The sequence below is a fragment of the Bolinopsis microptera genome, chromosome 6 (assembly GCF_026151205.1).
Source record: "Bolinopsis microptera isolate Bmic1 chromosome 6, MBARI_Bmic_1.0, whole genome shotgun sequence".
Classification (NCBI taxonomy): Eukaryota; Metazoa; Ctenophora; class Tentaculata; order Lobata; family Bolinopsidae; genus Bolinopsis; species Bolinopsis microptera.
In genome coordinates this window covers 3,003,534-3,020,269 of record NC_087077.1, presented here as the reverse complement: position 1 = coordinate 3,020,269, position 16,736 = coordinate 3,003,534, and the positions used below count along the sequence as shown (strand labels likewise).

General features: G+C 38.0%; 1 protein-coding gene across 12 annotated transcripts in view; it reads left to right on the top strand.

Annotated features, from left to right (window-relative positions):
* Positions 1–16,070, top strand: part of LOC134816236 (putative RNA-binding protein Luc7-like 1) — a 75,786-nt gene extending 59,716 nt beyond the window's left edge. The window contains exons 1-13 of one of the 12 annotated variants that reach the window (XM_063824986.1): positions 2,344–2,481; positions 4,567–4,635; positions 5,790–5,884; positions 9,005–9,103; positions 9,271–9,439; positions 11,269–11,348; positions 12,175–12,278; positions 12,648–12,791; positions 13,227–13,299; positions 13,428–13,570; positions 13,674–13,868; positions 14,548–14,573; positions 15,468–16,070. In XM_063824986.1, coding sequence (XP_063681056.1) covers positions 4,575–4,635; positions 5,790–5,884; positions 9,005–9,103; positions 9,271–9,439; positions 11,269–11,348; positions 12,175–12,278; positions 12,648–12,791; positions 13,227–13,299; positions 13,428–13,570; positions 13,674–13,868; positions 14,548–14,551 — 1,167 coding nt within the window. In that variant the 5' untranslated portion in view covers positions 2,344–2,481; positions 4,567–4,574 and the 3' untranslated portion in view covers positions 14,552–14,573; positions 15,468–16,070. Of the gene's footprint in view, positions 1–2,335; positions 2,482–4,565; positions 4,636–5,789; positions 5,885–9,004; positions 9,104–9,270; positions 9,440–11,268; positions 11,349–12,174; positions 12,279–12,647; positions 12,792–13,226; positions 13,300–13,427; positions 13,571–13,673; positions 13,869–14,547; positions 14,574–15,467 lie in introns of those variants that run through there. The other 11 variants (XM_063824988.1, XM_063824985.1, XM_063824983.1 and 8 more) reach the window with 11 other exon arrangements.
* Positions 16,071–16,736: the final 666 nt, after the last annotated feature.

Below are 16,736 nucleotides of genomic sequence, written 5' to 3'. Positions count from 1 at the left end.
AGGGAATTTGACAATTCAATATTTATACCAGATTGCCTACCAATTCACGCTTCTTAACTACATTATTTCTTAATTACATTATATATTAACATGTTTAGAGTTGTTTTTTTAGAGTTTTTTTAAAAGAAACAAACTTGTTTAGAGTTGCTTAACAACTCATTGACGATATCAAATCGATGTACGGGTATCACCCATTAAACCAGGCCCTTGGGTAAACTAAAAGGGCACTTGCATTTGTTACGCCACTGAATCCAGACAGTGCAGTATAAACACATAATTTGTCAAACAATGGTTATAAAAAAAAAATTTTAAAAAAATGAGGGGGGACCCCCAACCCATGTAGCTGAGACACCTCACAGCAAGTTGACCAAAGTGGCTCTTGCTTGTGATCGGTGCATCAACTACCCGCCGAAGCGGTGGGTTGGGAGTCCCCCCTGGGATCATTTCGTCCGTAAAATTGTATACAATATAAAATAGTACAGTAAAATATCTACAAAATTTACATAAACAAATCTAGGAGACCTCAAAACAATGGTTATAGTCCAGCTATAAAGTTACACACCGTCAACAATATCCAAACAATATCAAATATGCGAACATTATACAAACCAATAAATTAGATTAAGAAAAAAGTTTTGATGTTGTGTCTGCCAAAAATTGAAAATTAAAATCTCAAAAATTGGAAAATAGACTTTCAGATGATATGGAAAAAAAATTTAAGGAAATTTTTAATTTATTGCCATTACAATGAATAATAATATCATAATAAATATAAGTAAACATCCGATAATAAACTTGTTAGAACCAGTATAGCCCAATATGCTCTACTAACAAAAGCACAGTTTGATTGCCCACTGCAGTCAGCAAGGAGCAGTTTTGGCCTTTATTTTCTAGGCAGCGCTCAGCCTGTCATTCTGCAAAATCTCTATTCGATTATATGTATTATGAATTATTATTATGAATTATGAACATAGATATAATATATATAATAAAATAATAATATATATAATAAAACACCATGTGTGATGATTTTTCAGGTTTGTGCTATTACTGTTTAAACTGAATATCAAACTATTAAATGAATTTTATTTATTTACCTTGATTAACGATTTTAATCTTTTTAGGTAGTTGCTCTGATCTGCAATCTCGAAACGAAGCTGGCATGAAAATACGCGCGGCGTCCTTCAAAAATCTACAGTGGTAATTTTACATTTCATTTTTTGTGAATTGAATGAAAATGTCAATCTTTTCTTCATTTTTGATTTAAAAAGCAGTACAGTTCGCAGTACTGCACGCAATCAAGATTTAACACAAGTAAGATCTTTAAAGCTCGTGCAGGACTATATTAGTTTAGTAAATCTTTGTTGATTTTAGTTTAGGTTTCGCCTCATAATGTGCGCCAGCCGATTGCTAAATACATTTTCATAAAATGGAACAAAATTTAGCGCATAGCAGAAAATTTTGGTAAATATAAAAATTTTTAAACAAAAAATATCATATTTGAGCGCGGCTCGGTCAATACAATGGTCAACAATAATAACTTGCGCTACAATACTATACATACGATATACAATTTGTTAAACGATTGACGCGTACGATAGACAGCCTTGATACTACTCATGAACTCTATATGGGTTATTACAAACGATACAGAAGAATGTGCAGCTCGATATAAGAAACTTTAATTTACTTTACTTTCATATTTAATGAACAATGAAATCTAAAATTTACAACGCGCGCGTCGATAAAATTTCAGCAGTGTATTGTGAAATCGAGCGCTGCATGTCGCTCTAGCCTAATTTTTGTGTTCGGATTTCTTATATGTAATATCGTGAACTTGCTTACCAGGCAATCATGATTTCCGCTTGGTTCTCATCAGGTCTCTAAGAAAGCCAACAGTGTGCTGATATGCACTGTCATATGTACTTCCTAGAAGCAGCACACGGCCCATTTCGGACTTGCACGAGTTATAATTAATTATTAATATCGTTATAATAAAATACGTGACCAGTTGTAAATTTTAACAACTCACTTAAATTCAACTTTGCCAGACTAGATATCAGTTTCTCTTTTACAATGATATTAAGTCCGTAATTTGTTTCAAATATAGATTACTTTGTTTTATATTGAAGTTTGTCAGTTTTATAATTGTTCAATTATAATAACAATTGCTTAATCAGCTACCTTGGTTAAATGGTACTCCGTCGCATTACACGAACCCAGTTATGCTCTGACAATTTCCTTGTTTAAACCATTATTATTTGCATCTACAGTTCGTTAGGTGTTTCACATGGCACGCTTTAGGAAATTATGCAAGCTTTGAACATGCACATCATATTTTGTAGTTTACTTGTTAATAGTTGACCAACGGGAGCAGTTAGACTGGTAATGTCACAATGAATGTCGAAAATTTAATTGTTTTAAACTGCGAAGATTTGTGGCCGAATGGTTGATTCTTTCCTTCGCAGCCACAAAATTGTGGTATGTTTGTTATGCACTCATCACATCTTAGAGCAACAGCGTCTAGAACATCTTGTTTGTTAAGTTTGATTCCAAGCTGGCCGTCAACCATGATGATGCTGCTCACGAAGCACAGTGGGCCAGAATAGGGGGTCATACTGTAATAGACCATCAGTGATCAATTTAGATCATTTCAAACATTATTTTTTACTTCAAATCAGTTGAATATTGATTTTTAAACAAATTTTAGTCCTTTATAAGTCACAGAAAAATTTTTTTGGCTCATTCCATAGAAATTTTTCATGGCTGAAATGTAGGTCTAGAGGCATCCAATTCGAGTTTTTGCTAAAGATAATCGTTGAATGTGTTTAGAATGTTTTTAAATTGATAGTCCTGAGGCTATTGATCATTTTAGTTTTTGAATTATGAAAAAATATTGATCGTAGCCAAAGTTATGTCAAATTGAAACCAAAAAATTGGGCGCGAATGCCAGAAATTTCTGAAATTGTCAGAAAATACCAGTAAAATTCCAGAAAAATAGCATTTTTTGATGATATTTCCAAAACAGACCACTTTTTAGTACCCCATAACCTCATTGCACCAGGCCACGACATTGAGAGCCAAGAAAGATGTTCAAAATGGGGTTTGTTTGAGAAAAAATAATTTTTTTTCAAATCTGCAAGGTAAGTCTAAATTCCATCAAATTTGGGCCTTTTTTCAACTTTGGAATTTTTTTCTGAAAAAGCCCCAAAAAACCCCAGAACAGTTCTTCTACCATTGTTTAGAGAATCGTCTGAGCTTTCAGATGGTACCATGCATTAGTGGGGCAACCTGAGGCAAATAAACTTTTTTTGGCCAAATTTAAGCAAAAATTAGTCAAAAATGAGGCCTAAAATTGAGTGCGTGCCAAAAATTCAGCTTAAATGATATGATTACATGGTTTTTTGCATGAATTGAAGCAAAGAGAGTACTTTCACCTTGATTAGGAGTCAATATACGGTGTTTTAAGCCAATTTTAGAAATATAATGATGGGTTATGCCAATTTTGACTGCCTAAAGTCAAAAAATTGGCAGTCAAAAAATTTCGTAAATTCGCCGACGCGCTGCGCGAAAGCCATTTAATCAATTCAATTATGGTTTTTTGCATCTAATAGCCAAGATTTTTTACTGCAATACAAAACTTACTTAATTCCTTTTAAAAGAACTCAATTTTTCGTCTATTGTAGCATGGTGGCCCACTGTGCGAAGCCTTTTCTATTTTTTACTGTTGATTTCTGCTGTTACTTGTTTTATTGTCGTATAATAATTTTCGTATAATCAAGGCTTGATAAGGCTTTATCTTGCCGATAGATGAGTTTTGTGATTTGTTGTTCTGCGATTATTGATCAGTAAGTTTTAGTGTCGACTGGAAATCCTCAATTTAACAACGCTGGCAGAGCGGCGAATACGTGGGGACCTCATTGAATCTTTTAAAATGATAAGTGGTTTGGCCAATTACGGAGCTGGTTTGTTCAGTATGAGCAGATCTGCTCTTAATGTGGTATCAAACAGTAGATGCAGTAAAAGTAGCAGTAAAATGAAGAAAGTCCACAGTTCTTTTCTTCCGGAGAGGGTGAGACCATATTGGAACAAACTCCCCTCGGATGTCAAGAATTGTGGTACTGTGTTAAGTTTTAAAATAAGATTAGAGGCTTTCAAAAAAGAGACTATCTTAAACGGATCTGTAAATGATAGTCATTTTTGGTATGTTACAGACGAAGTATTAGGAAAGATTGAGGGATTAAATTATGCTACTAATAAAGAGAAGCACAATGAATATCTTGTGTATAATCCTCATGTTGCTAAAAAACGCTTCATCAACTTATATAGTAGTGGAAAGTATGTAAATTAGATTCATTTTAACTTGGTTGTTTAGCACAATAGATTTAAGATAATTTTAAAACTTTAGTAGATATATTTTTGATGATGTGTGATGATGTTTGTGTCATTATATTTTGATTTGATTTGATTTGATTTGTTTGAAGTGTATACAGCCACGGCTAGTAATGAGTTACCTTGATAATGTTGGTATAATGTACCTGTTGTTGTAACATGATTTGTGTTCAGCAGACAGGATGACTGCTCAGGAACAGATGAGGAAGATGTTAGACCAGCTCATGGGATCCGGTAGAGATGGTGAGTTCCAGTTCTTACTTCTTATCTATTAATGGGCGGGGGGGGGGGGGGGGATGACATGTCTCCAATGTCTCCCGCACCTTATCTTTTCGAAAAAGACAAAGACATTGGAGACATTGGAGACACCGCTTTTGGAGACATTGGAGACATTGGGGACATTTGAGACACAGCTTTTGGAGACATTGGAGACATTGGGGACATAGGGGACATTGTAGACACAGCTTTTGGAGACATTGGGTACATTGGGGACATTAGGGACATAAAATGGATATTAGGGGCATTGGAGACATTGGAGACACAGCTTTTGGAGACATTGGGGACATAAAATGGATAGTAGGGGCACGGCACTGGGGATATTTTGAAGTTTATGTCTCCAGTAATCAACGTATCCCTAGTTCTTGATTCCTCAAGGAATCAATAACTAAAAGATTCTTGTCTGTCTGTGTGATCCCTACTAGTTACTGTTAGTATAGAGCAATTTGTCTCCTTTGTTATAAATTTCTACAAAACTTGGTGAAAATGAATAGAAGGGATACGTTGATTACTGGAGACACAAACTTCAAAATATCCCCAGTGCCCCTACTATCCATTTTATGTCCCCAATGTTCCCAATGTCTCCAAAAGCTGTGTCTCCAATGTCTCCAATGCCCCTAATATCCATTTTATGTCCCCAATGTCTCCAATGTCCCCAATGTCTCCAAAAGCTGTGTCTCCAATGTCCCCAATGTCTCCAATGTCCCTAATGTCTCCAATGTCTCCAAAAGCTGTGTCTCCAATGTCTCCAATGTCTCCAGGGCACGTCTCCGCACCCTATCTTTTCAAAAAAGACAAGAGACATTCGAGACGTGTCATGCCCCCCATTAATAGAATCTCCGTTAATAGTATTTCACACAGAATTAGGTTGTACTGATCTAGTAATGAGTTAAACTCACCTTCCTAATTCTGCTAGATGAGAATATTAGAATATGTATAATGCAATATAATTTAGAAACGAGCGCCGGCCAGCACTGGGTCAGGATTCGTGACCCCGAGCCTTGATCACGAACAAAGAATTTTTTCAATCTTAATGTCATTAAGAAGTTTAAAACACAGTAAACTGCAACCTTCCGGGCACCTTGCCACAGTTAACCCACACTAACCTCTAATTCTCACAGGTAACCCAGAGTCAGCTGGAGTACACTTTACTGACCCCACTGTGTGCAGGGCCTTTATGACCGGTCTCTGCCCTCATACTCTCTTTACTAATACGGTTTGTTTGGTTTTTGGGCTTTTTTGTGTAATATGTCTGGTTGTAGGCACAGGAAATTCTAGTTGTCTATTCATTATGTAGGATTTATACTGAACTAATAACATAAAGTTATTTTATACGAGATCTGATGATATTTACATTTTACATACCTTACTCGGGAATATTATAGCGGGTTAATTTATGACTGGGAAAATTAATAACCGGGAAAAATATGGCGGAATTTCCCAAAACCCGCCAAATTATCCCGGTCATGTATTTACCGGTGGCCGACCTTTCAAGTTTTTTTTCAGAGGTCAACAAATTTTCAACCGAAATTTCCGTTTTTGTTACTTGTTAAAGAAGTTATTTCAATTTACAGTTACTGATATTACTCATAAATAGAAAAAAAGACACGTCTAGTATTTGAAGGAAAATAAATCTATAGCAATAATAAGTCAAATCTTCATTAAAGCGTATTCTCATTCTCAGTATCGCTAATGTCCCCTCCATTATCATTATTGATATCCCCCTGCTGCTGACCGTCAAATTCGAAGTTGTATTGTTGTATTGTTGTCTTCAAACGTCAATAGATCAGCCTACTCTAAACTTAATAAATTAGTTAAGAAAAGTTGTAAAATTGACGACAACAACTGGGCTACTAAAATAGCGACTGATCTAGAGGAGGCTTCTAAGAAAGGCCAGCAAAGGGAAGTTTGGGATAAGATAAAGAAGATTTCTGGGAAAAAGAAAAAGAAAGTGGGTATGTCAGTTAGGGATAAGGATGGTCATTTTATTACAGACCCGGACAGTCAGAAGGAAAGGTGGAAAGAGCACTTTACTGAGCTCTTAAATCCTCCACTATCGGATGCCAATCTTGATGACCTCGATGGTGTGCCCTCACAACCGAGTTTTGACTACCTTTCTTGTTCTGATGGACCTCCTTCTAGAGATGAGATTAGTTATGCTCTAAAGAAACTGAAGAACTGCAAAAGTGCAGGGGTTGATGAGATAACTAATGAACAACTTAAGTATGGTGGAAGTGCTCTTGTTGGCCAACTAGAGCTACTGTTTAAAAAGGTATGGGAGGAAGAGGTGATCCCTGAGGATTGGCTTAAAGGTGTTATAGTGGTTATCGGAAAGAAGGGAGACACTTCATACTGCTGCAATAATAGGGGTATAACTCTTAGGGCAACGTCTTCTAAGGTTCTTCAAATGGTTCTTCTTAAGAGGCTGGATGTTGGAATGGAGTGTCTTCTTAGGGAAAATCAGTGTGGGTTCAGACGGAACCGCTCATGTATTGATCAGATTTATTCCATCCGCACCATTATTCACAACTGCATTGAGTTTAACATTCCACTTTATGTTAATTTCATTGATTTTAAGGCAGCGTTTGATTCCATCAGAAGAGAGTTTATTTGGTCAAGCATGAGACACTATGGACTTCCTGAGAAATATGTTAGAATCTTTCAGGCATTCTTCAACGGAACCATGAGTGCTGTCAGGGTTAATGGTGAAATGTCTGATTGGTTCTCTGTTAATTCGGGCACTGGACAGGGTGATATCCAGGGCCCCCCTGTATTTAATTTTTGTCTGAACTTTGGAATCTTTTTGGCCGAGGTTCACAAGGCAATCAGTCATGGTGCTGTACTGCAAAAGGAACTAAAGGGTGCAGACGAAAAAGTTATCATGGACAGTGACTGCGCTGATGATCTGGCAGTGATGGACAATACTGAAGAAGGGCTGCAAGAGTCCACTGATCTTATAGCTTATTACACCTCTTATGCTGGGTTGAAGATCAACGCTAAAAAGACACAATGCATGGCGATCAGCGAGTGTGCGTCCCAGCGACCTTACACCGAAAGAGACAGTATAAAGCTAACAGTGGAGGGAGAACCTGTTGAACAGGTCAGCAACTTTGTTTATCTTGGTGCCAACATCAGTGGGGATGGTACCATTGACCGAGATCTTGACATCAGGATCCAGCGTGCTAATGGTGCGTTCCATCAGCTTTGGAAGATATGGAACAGTCGAACTATAAGAACGCCCACCAAGATCCGTATCTACAAGGCTGCTGTTATTACTATTCTGTTATATGGAGCCGAAGTGTGGAACACAACAAAGAAGCAGATGAAACGGTTTGAGGTCTTCCATCTGACCTCCCTGAGAAGAATCTTGAAGATAAAGTGGTTCTTCCATGTCTCCAATGAAGAAGTTCTCAGGCGTGCTGGAATTAAGTCTATCGAAACTTTCATCGGTGTGGCTTGACTAAGGTGGTACGGACATGTTGTCAGAATGCCAGAGACGCGGTTTCCCAATTTCTTACTGGATTGGAAACCAAACTATGGAAAGAGACTGAGAGGACGACCCCGCAAAGGCTGGATGGCCTGTGTACTCGAGGATGCGGCTGAATTTACAGGTGTCGATAACATCAGCAGAGATGCAGTAAAACAGTTGGCTCTAAAGCGAGTGGAATGGAGGAACATGTTACGCCGTAGAAGAGATGTGTGTGATGCAGGCCACTCCAACGACTAGGAGGAGACCTCTTCATGTAGCATGTATGTATGTATTGTTGTCTTAACAAGACTTTCATTTTGTCCGCTAATGGGGCTACTGCTCTGAAGGTCAGCCGGAGCTTAATTTCCTGCCCACCGCTTGGTATTGGGGAACGTCTTGGCTTTGCATCTTCAACTGCTCCAGTAATCAATCCACCGTGGACCATGAAATAGTGGCACAGTTTACTCACTTCATGGGCAAGAAAAGTGAGAATCACGGTCCACCCTGAAATCTGATTTCTATAACCAAATTGTGATTTTTATAACGAAATTATGGTAGCAACCGCCAATAAAGTTACAGCCCTCCATCCACTGCTTCAAAAGTCTTCTCTAGCACATATGAGACTTCAGGTAAAATATGATGATCACCACCCCCTTGGAACCCCATAATCTGAGTCGGCGGGTTTTTTTATGACTGGTAAAATTTTTGACCGGGAAAAATATGGCGGAATCTTCCAAAACCCACCACTTTATCCCGGTTATAATAATCCCGAGTAAGGTATTCATGCATAATCATTTCTGTAGCTAATAATCGTGTCATAAATTCTCAATTTTGTAACAATTCAAAGTTTAACTCATAGACTTTCAGAAAATGGATCTGGGGGAGTGTCCAAAGGTTCATTCTGAAGCACTTCGAGCTGATTTTGATGAAGCAAACAAGAAAAAGAACTATGGATTTGAGAAAGAGGTAACTTTTCCGAAATGATCCAACCATGTCGCTTATTATTGAGCTCGATACAAACATTACATATACAGTAAACATACACAGTACACAGTAACAGCTAAAAATAGGCATTAGTTTTTTGCACTGTTTCTTAAAAACTCCTTACTAACTTACTAACCTAACTGTTTCAGGCACTAGCATTGCTGGATGACTTCTTAAGAACGTGTGATCGCAAAGTAGAAGCAGCAAAGAAACGTTTAGAGGATCAGGAACTAGACCCCGAAAGTGAATCAAGGGCAAACAAAGTGCACGATATTGCTGAACAGATCGGACAGAAACTCGCCAAAGCTGAACAACTTGGTAATTCATTTCATTCTTGTGTTTCGTTTATTTTAGTTACTAGTATAACTGTATAAGAATGAAGAATGTATCTATAATCTATATACATTGGGCACATACATTGCATTGGGTCTTCACTATACATCGGGTATAAATTGGGTAAATTCCTTGTTTACATCATAATGTAACCTTTTACACAGTCACAGTTCTACTATTAATTGGTGAGACGGATCATATTACATTGTGTACACATATACAATAATTACATGTCTCACTTACGAAGGAATTATATATTCGACAAGTAATTAGCAGTCAGGTTACTAATTCTCTTCAGCTTCTTATATTACATCAATTGTCACATAATTGGGATAGGAAGGTTATGTTGGGTTATGTCCATCGTAGCGAAGCCTCAGGCGAAGAAAGTATAGACTACGTTCCTTAACCGTCTCTGGCCTAATTCTAATTGTACCTTCGGCTCATGTGATTTGTCGGTTACATTGCAACGTAATGGCTGTTTTGGTAAACCGAAGTAAAATAAGTATTTAGGTTTTTTATAGAGGCAAAATAATTTATTCCTGGTAACTTCTTTTAAGCAGAATCTCAGTAAATGGATTCTTTTGTAAATTACAGTGTCACTAATTATAGTGTCACTAATTGATTGCTCTGAAGCTTTCAGTCTCTTGCACATGACCTGAACCGACCAGATTATTCCGAATAAAGTCAGGTACCTGATTATTAATGAAGTCACAACTTGATCCGAGAGTGGATATGATTGACAGCTTCATGATTAACAGGTTTATTTATAGATAGTCAGATGAGACAGCCCAGTGATGTCCCGAATTGATTTGGCCTAATAATACTTTCTTGGTCTTTAGCTAGCCCAGCCGTGAAACGACGCTAAACAGCTCGAAACCATAATATAATTTGCAGCCGTGGTTCAGTCCATGATTTACCTAGGACTCGTTAAAATTTAATTTAACTTTCCTCTGGTACTGACTCTCCCAGCCCATCATTTCATAAAGGAATTAGCACAAACACCATCAACTTCTCATTGCTAAAATAAGAAGAATAATAACTGGGTCTCCCGTCTCGTTTCAGAGCCAAGCAAATGAAAAACACGATGACAACTTTTTTCATCACTTGACAAAATAACTTTGGGAAAATTTCCATTCCACCTGAAATAAACTCAGCACTTGAAATTACTTAACCTGTGGAGACATGTTGAGCTTGACGTCTTGTACTTATTAAAACTCGAGCTGGCATTCTCCCAGACACTTTGTGGGAATGTGTGAAAGTCTGGCCGACTCAATGACAGGTACGGTCTAGAGTCAGTGCTGTTAGGGAAATATTTTAATATCTAGTTCTGTAGTGAACTCTGTTCATGTTAGTGGATGGAGATTGGAGGAAGGCAATATTACTGTCAGATATTTTTGTAGATGGTCATTAGATCCGCGGGCATTGCCCGGATGAACAACAACAACATTTCTCCACCAAATTATTATATAAGTACTGTTTTATGTAATTCTTAAAGAGATTATCTGTATCTAACATAAAAGGCTTTCTAACCTAGGCCGGCAACTCTTATTCATTACCTAATGGTAAGACCAGTAACCAAGATAATGGATATACCATATATGGTCAAAACTATGAGCAATTTTGCCGTCTAATTTTTTAAGGTCTTTAACAATCTATGCCCTCTTGTACGAATTCAAACTTAGACTTAGTTTTTAAAACTTAATTTCTCTAAATAAGCTGTCAAACATCTAGTCACTATTGTCACTTTGCCAACCAGCAACCCCAACTAGAACCCTATCTCCAAACTTTACAATTATTTTATTCTCCCATTTCAGGAAACGAGGGTAACGTCGACGAAAGCGTGGCCCTGCTGACAGAAATTGAGAAACTCAAATCAGAAAAACGTCAAGCTGAGGTAATTCACAAGATTAATTTGTCATTTAGGACAAATTTTGTAGAAATTTCCAACTAATTACAATGAATAGTTTTAACTGAAATGGTGGGTCTTTTTACCGTTTCCTTGATGCTTGAAGATCTCAGCTTACCTTTGCCTAAACTGTGTAAAATTTAGGGCGTCTGTTACCTACTTATCTAAGATGGAAATCGTTTAATAGCATTTTGTCCGTGAGTTTTCTGAAACATTTTACATGAACTGCCATCCAAACTAAATGATTTTTATTTGATGATCGAAATCGCGAAAAACAGTTGGTTTCTATTTTGCATGATTTGGATGGCAAATTCAACAATAACTTTGTACTTTTACTACGGAATATCAGATCTAATATAATTATAAAAGATTTCTTTTTCATTTTGGAGATTTTGTTAAAATCATCTAGGTGATATATCTTTTCTTAATTTCGCTATGTTTTGTCAAGGTCCTGAACCGCTGGCAGCACAATTGCATTAGTACATTTTATTATTAGGCATCTTAGCTTCGGTGGTATGTATGATCTTCAAGGTGCGTAGTATTGTTAAATGTGAACTGTTGAATGGGACATATTTGCGTAAATGTTCGCTTTTTCGACTAGCACAATTTCGTGCGCGCGTTGTACAAAGCGCTAAATTGCCACTTTGTTTACGCACGTACGTTACCGTACCCAACGTGATTGCATTGGTCGGATTCAGGCTAGCCTCTGGAAGAACACATCCGCTCGCACTGTCGTTATTTGCTGTGTAATATAAATGTATAGGTGATTATCTGGGCCCTAACCACCTTTTCTTCTCTAACTTGAAACTCTCAGGAGGAATACCGAAACAACCTCCCTCAACCCCAGCTACAGCAACAGAAACTGCGCGTTTGTGAAATTTGCGCGGCTTATCTGTGCCTCTACGACAATGACAGAAGGTATGTTGGGTATGACAGGTATGAGATGAAAACATTGACAATGTGGCACGTGAGTAGTTCGCTAGACTTCCACTTCCAACAACAACAAATTTCCCGTTTTCCTGGGCCCGTGACTTTGCCTGGGCAGGTTTTGCTCCTTGCATACTTGAATCAGCTCCCTTGACATTGAAAAATATATCATCGCCTGAAGAGGCTTCGCACACCAAATTAGACCAAAATTGGTGGAGCACAATACCTAGCCCTGGCCCTGGGGAGCATGATACCTAGCCTACTATATGCGTGTCACATTGTCAGTGTAACTTGAGTGAACGTAATATTCTTGTTGTTGGAAGTATAACCGAAGTCTAACGCACTCCTCTCTCTCCGCAGTATTGGGGGGCCTCGTGTAAACGTGGGGTTGGGTGTCGACACTTCGCTCTCCAAGTGCGCGCCTGGGATAACACTTGACGATCACTGCAACGCTGTGGGCAAGGCAGTCGTAGCTGCCAGCAAATCTCAAAAGACTGCTCAAGTGTACGCAAATATAATGTTTTCCTTTGGGGGGTTAGGTGTTCCAAAAGTGAAAGTGCAAAAATGTTGACTGTTGGGTTTAACATGTGCTGGTTCGAGGATATATTCTCATAACTTAAGATAAGATTCCGATCCCATCGGTTCTGAATTCAGAGAAGTTAAACTGGTTAGGCTTTATAACATGATAACATGTCATGGCCGATCATTCAGCTCGAACGTTTCGATGAAAGCTTTTGGAATAGCATGCTGTTATATGTGGGAAGGGGAGGTGGATGTGAAATGTTTTCGATTCAGCATTTATGAAGCAAACTTGAACTCCTAAGCGTGATCTCTAAAAACAGCTCACAAAAATGGCTTTTCACCATCGTCAGTGGGATTTTGTTCGTTTTGAGTTCAAAATTGTTATCCTGTTCCCAATTAATGTCACTTAATTTTTAGGTTAGCTGACCATTTCGGAGGTAAACTACACATGGGTTTTATTCAAATCAGAGAAAAACGCAATGTCCTCGAGGTAACCTTCAAGAATATTAAACCAGTTAAATGTAACTGCCTGTTCACTTCGTTATTTATCACACAAACTCCTTGTGAATTTTAAATTTCCAAGATTGATTTGGATCAATAAATCTGAATTTACCCCAGAAATTGGTGGACGACAAGAGTCTCCAGCAAGAAGGTACAATGGACAGAGAAACATTTACAGCAAAAAGTAATGATTACAACAGACAGCCGAGTAGAGGCAGTAATTATAACAATGGGAGGAGTAGACGCGAATATAGTTACAGGTATTTCACAAAACAATATCCACTTTGGATCACTTTCTTCTGTTTTCACCATTTTCCTGTTTAGATATGTTGTGATATCACTTTGATATCATTACATTCACAGTGCAACCTACAGAAGGCAAAGATCCCGAAGTAGAAGCAGTGATCGTTCGAGGAGGAACCGTTCCCGTTCTCCCCGTCGGAGATCTAAGTCAAGAGATCGGAGATCGCGGTCCAGGGACAGGCGTTCAAGAGACAGAAGATCCAGGTCAAGGTCAGGGAGACGTTCACGTTCACCCAGAAGAAGATCGAGGGATAGGTAATTATATTCTCTTCTTCTCCATACTGTACCGGTGGTGCCAGTACTGGTAGTGCCAGCTTGTCTGATGATTGTTCTCTGTCAGCCTTTTTCTCAATCGGTAGATTCTTTACACTGCCTATAAAACTTTGTAACGTAAGCATAGTAATGCTTTAAGATCGATTCTTTTCAAAATTTCAATCTGACTATGATTACAGTCGTTAATTGTCAGTCCCCGGAATCTTTGGCCGCTAAAAGGAATCTACCCGCAGCCGATTAAAGGCTGTTTTTGATATTAACTTGCTGGGCTTTAAATCTGCTTCTGTTACAGCGATTTCAAAATCTGTCACAACTGTTAAGTGTTGTCATGTAATTTGTGGCCTTTTCTGGTTGTCCTACGTCTTGAAACTTGTGGTGAATTGTCCTCTGTCGTTTTCTCTTACCAGCTCGATTTTCAGAACAATCTCATTTTCTTCCCCCACCGATAATTGCCATGAATTGATTATTCTAATTTTCTCCCATTTCACAATCCCTAAATCATATTTTAAGTACATGCCTTTGTGTTTAGCATTGATTGATTCTATTGTCGTATGATTATTGGTTATTTTATTGCGAATATCGTCTTGTTACCGCTATATTGTGTCGTATTGTATCAACGCGGATCAGTACGCGATCGGGCATGTGATACCGAATACTTCAGGTGAATTAAAGCTATTCAACCGATGTGTAAGTTAAATATAGAACCAAACAAACTATGATAATATGTTTTAAAGTAACGTTATATATTCATTGTACGTTTTATCATACACGCAGTTTCAATTCTCATGTAATTGGGCGTAGGGTTTCCTATCGATTTAACTTTTGTGTGTACATTTTCAGATGGGACTTCGACTTGCCAATCAGTAAAATTTGTAAAATTTGTAAGCTTATGTCGTAACTTTCGCGCTGTCGGAATATAAAATTATGATTTTCGGCTAATTGGTATTATTGTTATCAGATTGCAAGAGAAGCCTCCCAGACGATATGTGAATTGTTTTGATATCATTGATTGGAAACCCTAATCGAAAGCAACGCCTCTGAAATCTCGAACATCTGTCCATAACTTTCACTCAAAATTCACTTGAAAGCTGCATGAAGAGATTTATAACCTTATCGGCCCGAACCAACCAAAATAGCTAACTAACTCAAACTGCAGACAGCGTTTCTAAGAAAAAGGCCCACAAAATTAACAAATTATCATTTGAATTGGTTTCAGCTCAACTTCTAATAATTCTTAAAATGTCGAATTTCCGCCCGACAACGCCGATAAGGTAATCACAATTCATAAATTTTACCCACAAAAGCTGAGCCTTTCTTCAAAATTTACCTAAATCTTGAGTTATTGAAAGATACTCATATAAACACCCTAAACAGACAACTTATGTTCACCTTTTCGAGGTTATATCCTACTATTATAAAGCATGATTTTATTTTTACCGCTGCAATTTTAAAGTTTCAAAGTTGTTTGATCATTTACCTCATTCACAATATATATCACATTCAGCAACAATATAACCGATTATTTTCTCTTCTGACTCACTCACCCCAGAATACCCTGAAGTTTACACCCCCTACTTGCAGGAAACGTTACAGCTCCAGCAGATCTTCCTCGTCCTCTTCCTCCTCCGCAAGCGGTTCCAGTGCAAGCTCCAGGTCCAGAAGTAGGTCCAGGGCCAGATCCAGATCTCGGTGAAGACGCAAACCAGACACGATGTCCTTTATATTCTCTCTGTCCACAACAGCTGCCCAGTAAATTGATAATTGATAATGTTTCTGACATGAACATTTGTCATCCGGCAGAGTGGAAATTTATTTGCTGATAAGAAGATGGTTATCCATATTTTGTATTTGAATATGAATTGAGTCCGTTCGTAAGATTATTGTAATTGTTTCTCGTTTTCGTTTTGTAACGTATCGTGAATTGTGGGTGATTTTTGTTTCCTGATCTTGCTTTTATGTAAAAAATGTTTATCTGAAGAGAAACGCATTTTTGAAGCTAATTTTTCTCAGAAGTATGGAATTATTTCATTCCTTCTTAAATCATCTTGCATATCACTCAACTTTTATATGAATTATAAAGATTTTAAGTTGTGGTATACCTTGAATAAACAGCACAAGTTTGCTATAGTGAATTCATTTGCTATGAACATGGTTAACTGACTGATTTACCCCTCGAGGTCTTAATATCTTAGTTTCACTTCGTTTATTACTGCGCGGCGCTCAGCCTGTCATTCCGCCGAATCTTTATTCGGCGTTTGTGTTTATGAACATAATAGCCTGGGGTCCCCAGGTAATTCGTTTATTACTTAATATTACTTCAGATCAATTGTTTAATTCAAACACAACGAACATCTGGCCGATATGAGAGGGTAGCATAATGCGACGCGATTTATTCCAAACCACACCAATCAGGGTCAAAAACCTTAATCTGGTCACGGATTTCATTGTATGTCCAAAGTTTTGCCAGGATCAGACTAAACTGTAAACCTAAAATTGGACCATGGACGTAAGTCGTAACCCACAAATTGCAATTGCTAGATTGTGATTTACTGTACATAGCTTGTTAGTCTATTGCTCGCTTCTTCAGGAAGCTTGAAAAGAGCACCGCGCACAGTTTAGTTGACGGATGTTACTCGTCTAAATTTCTTCGAAATGTTCATGGCCCGACGGCAAGTGCTACGAAGTAGCGCGCGCCGGGCCAGACCATTAACAATGGTCAAATGCAGTTTAGTTGTCCATTATTAATAGTGTAGCAAATGTTACACGTCTAAATTTCTTCGAGGCAGCGTGCGCCGCTTTCAGCTTTCTTCTAGAAATGGCCCGAGGAAAGTGCTACGAACGCGAAGTAGT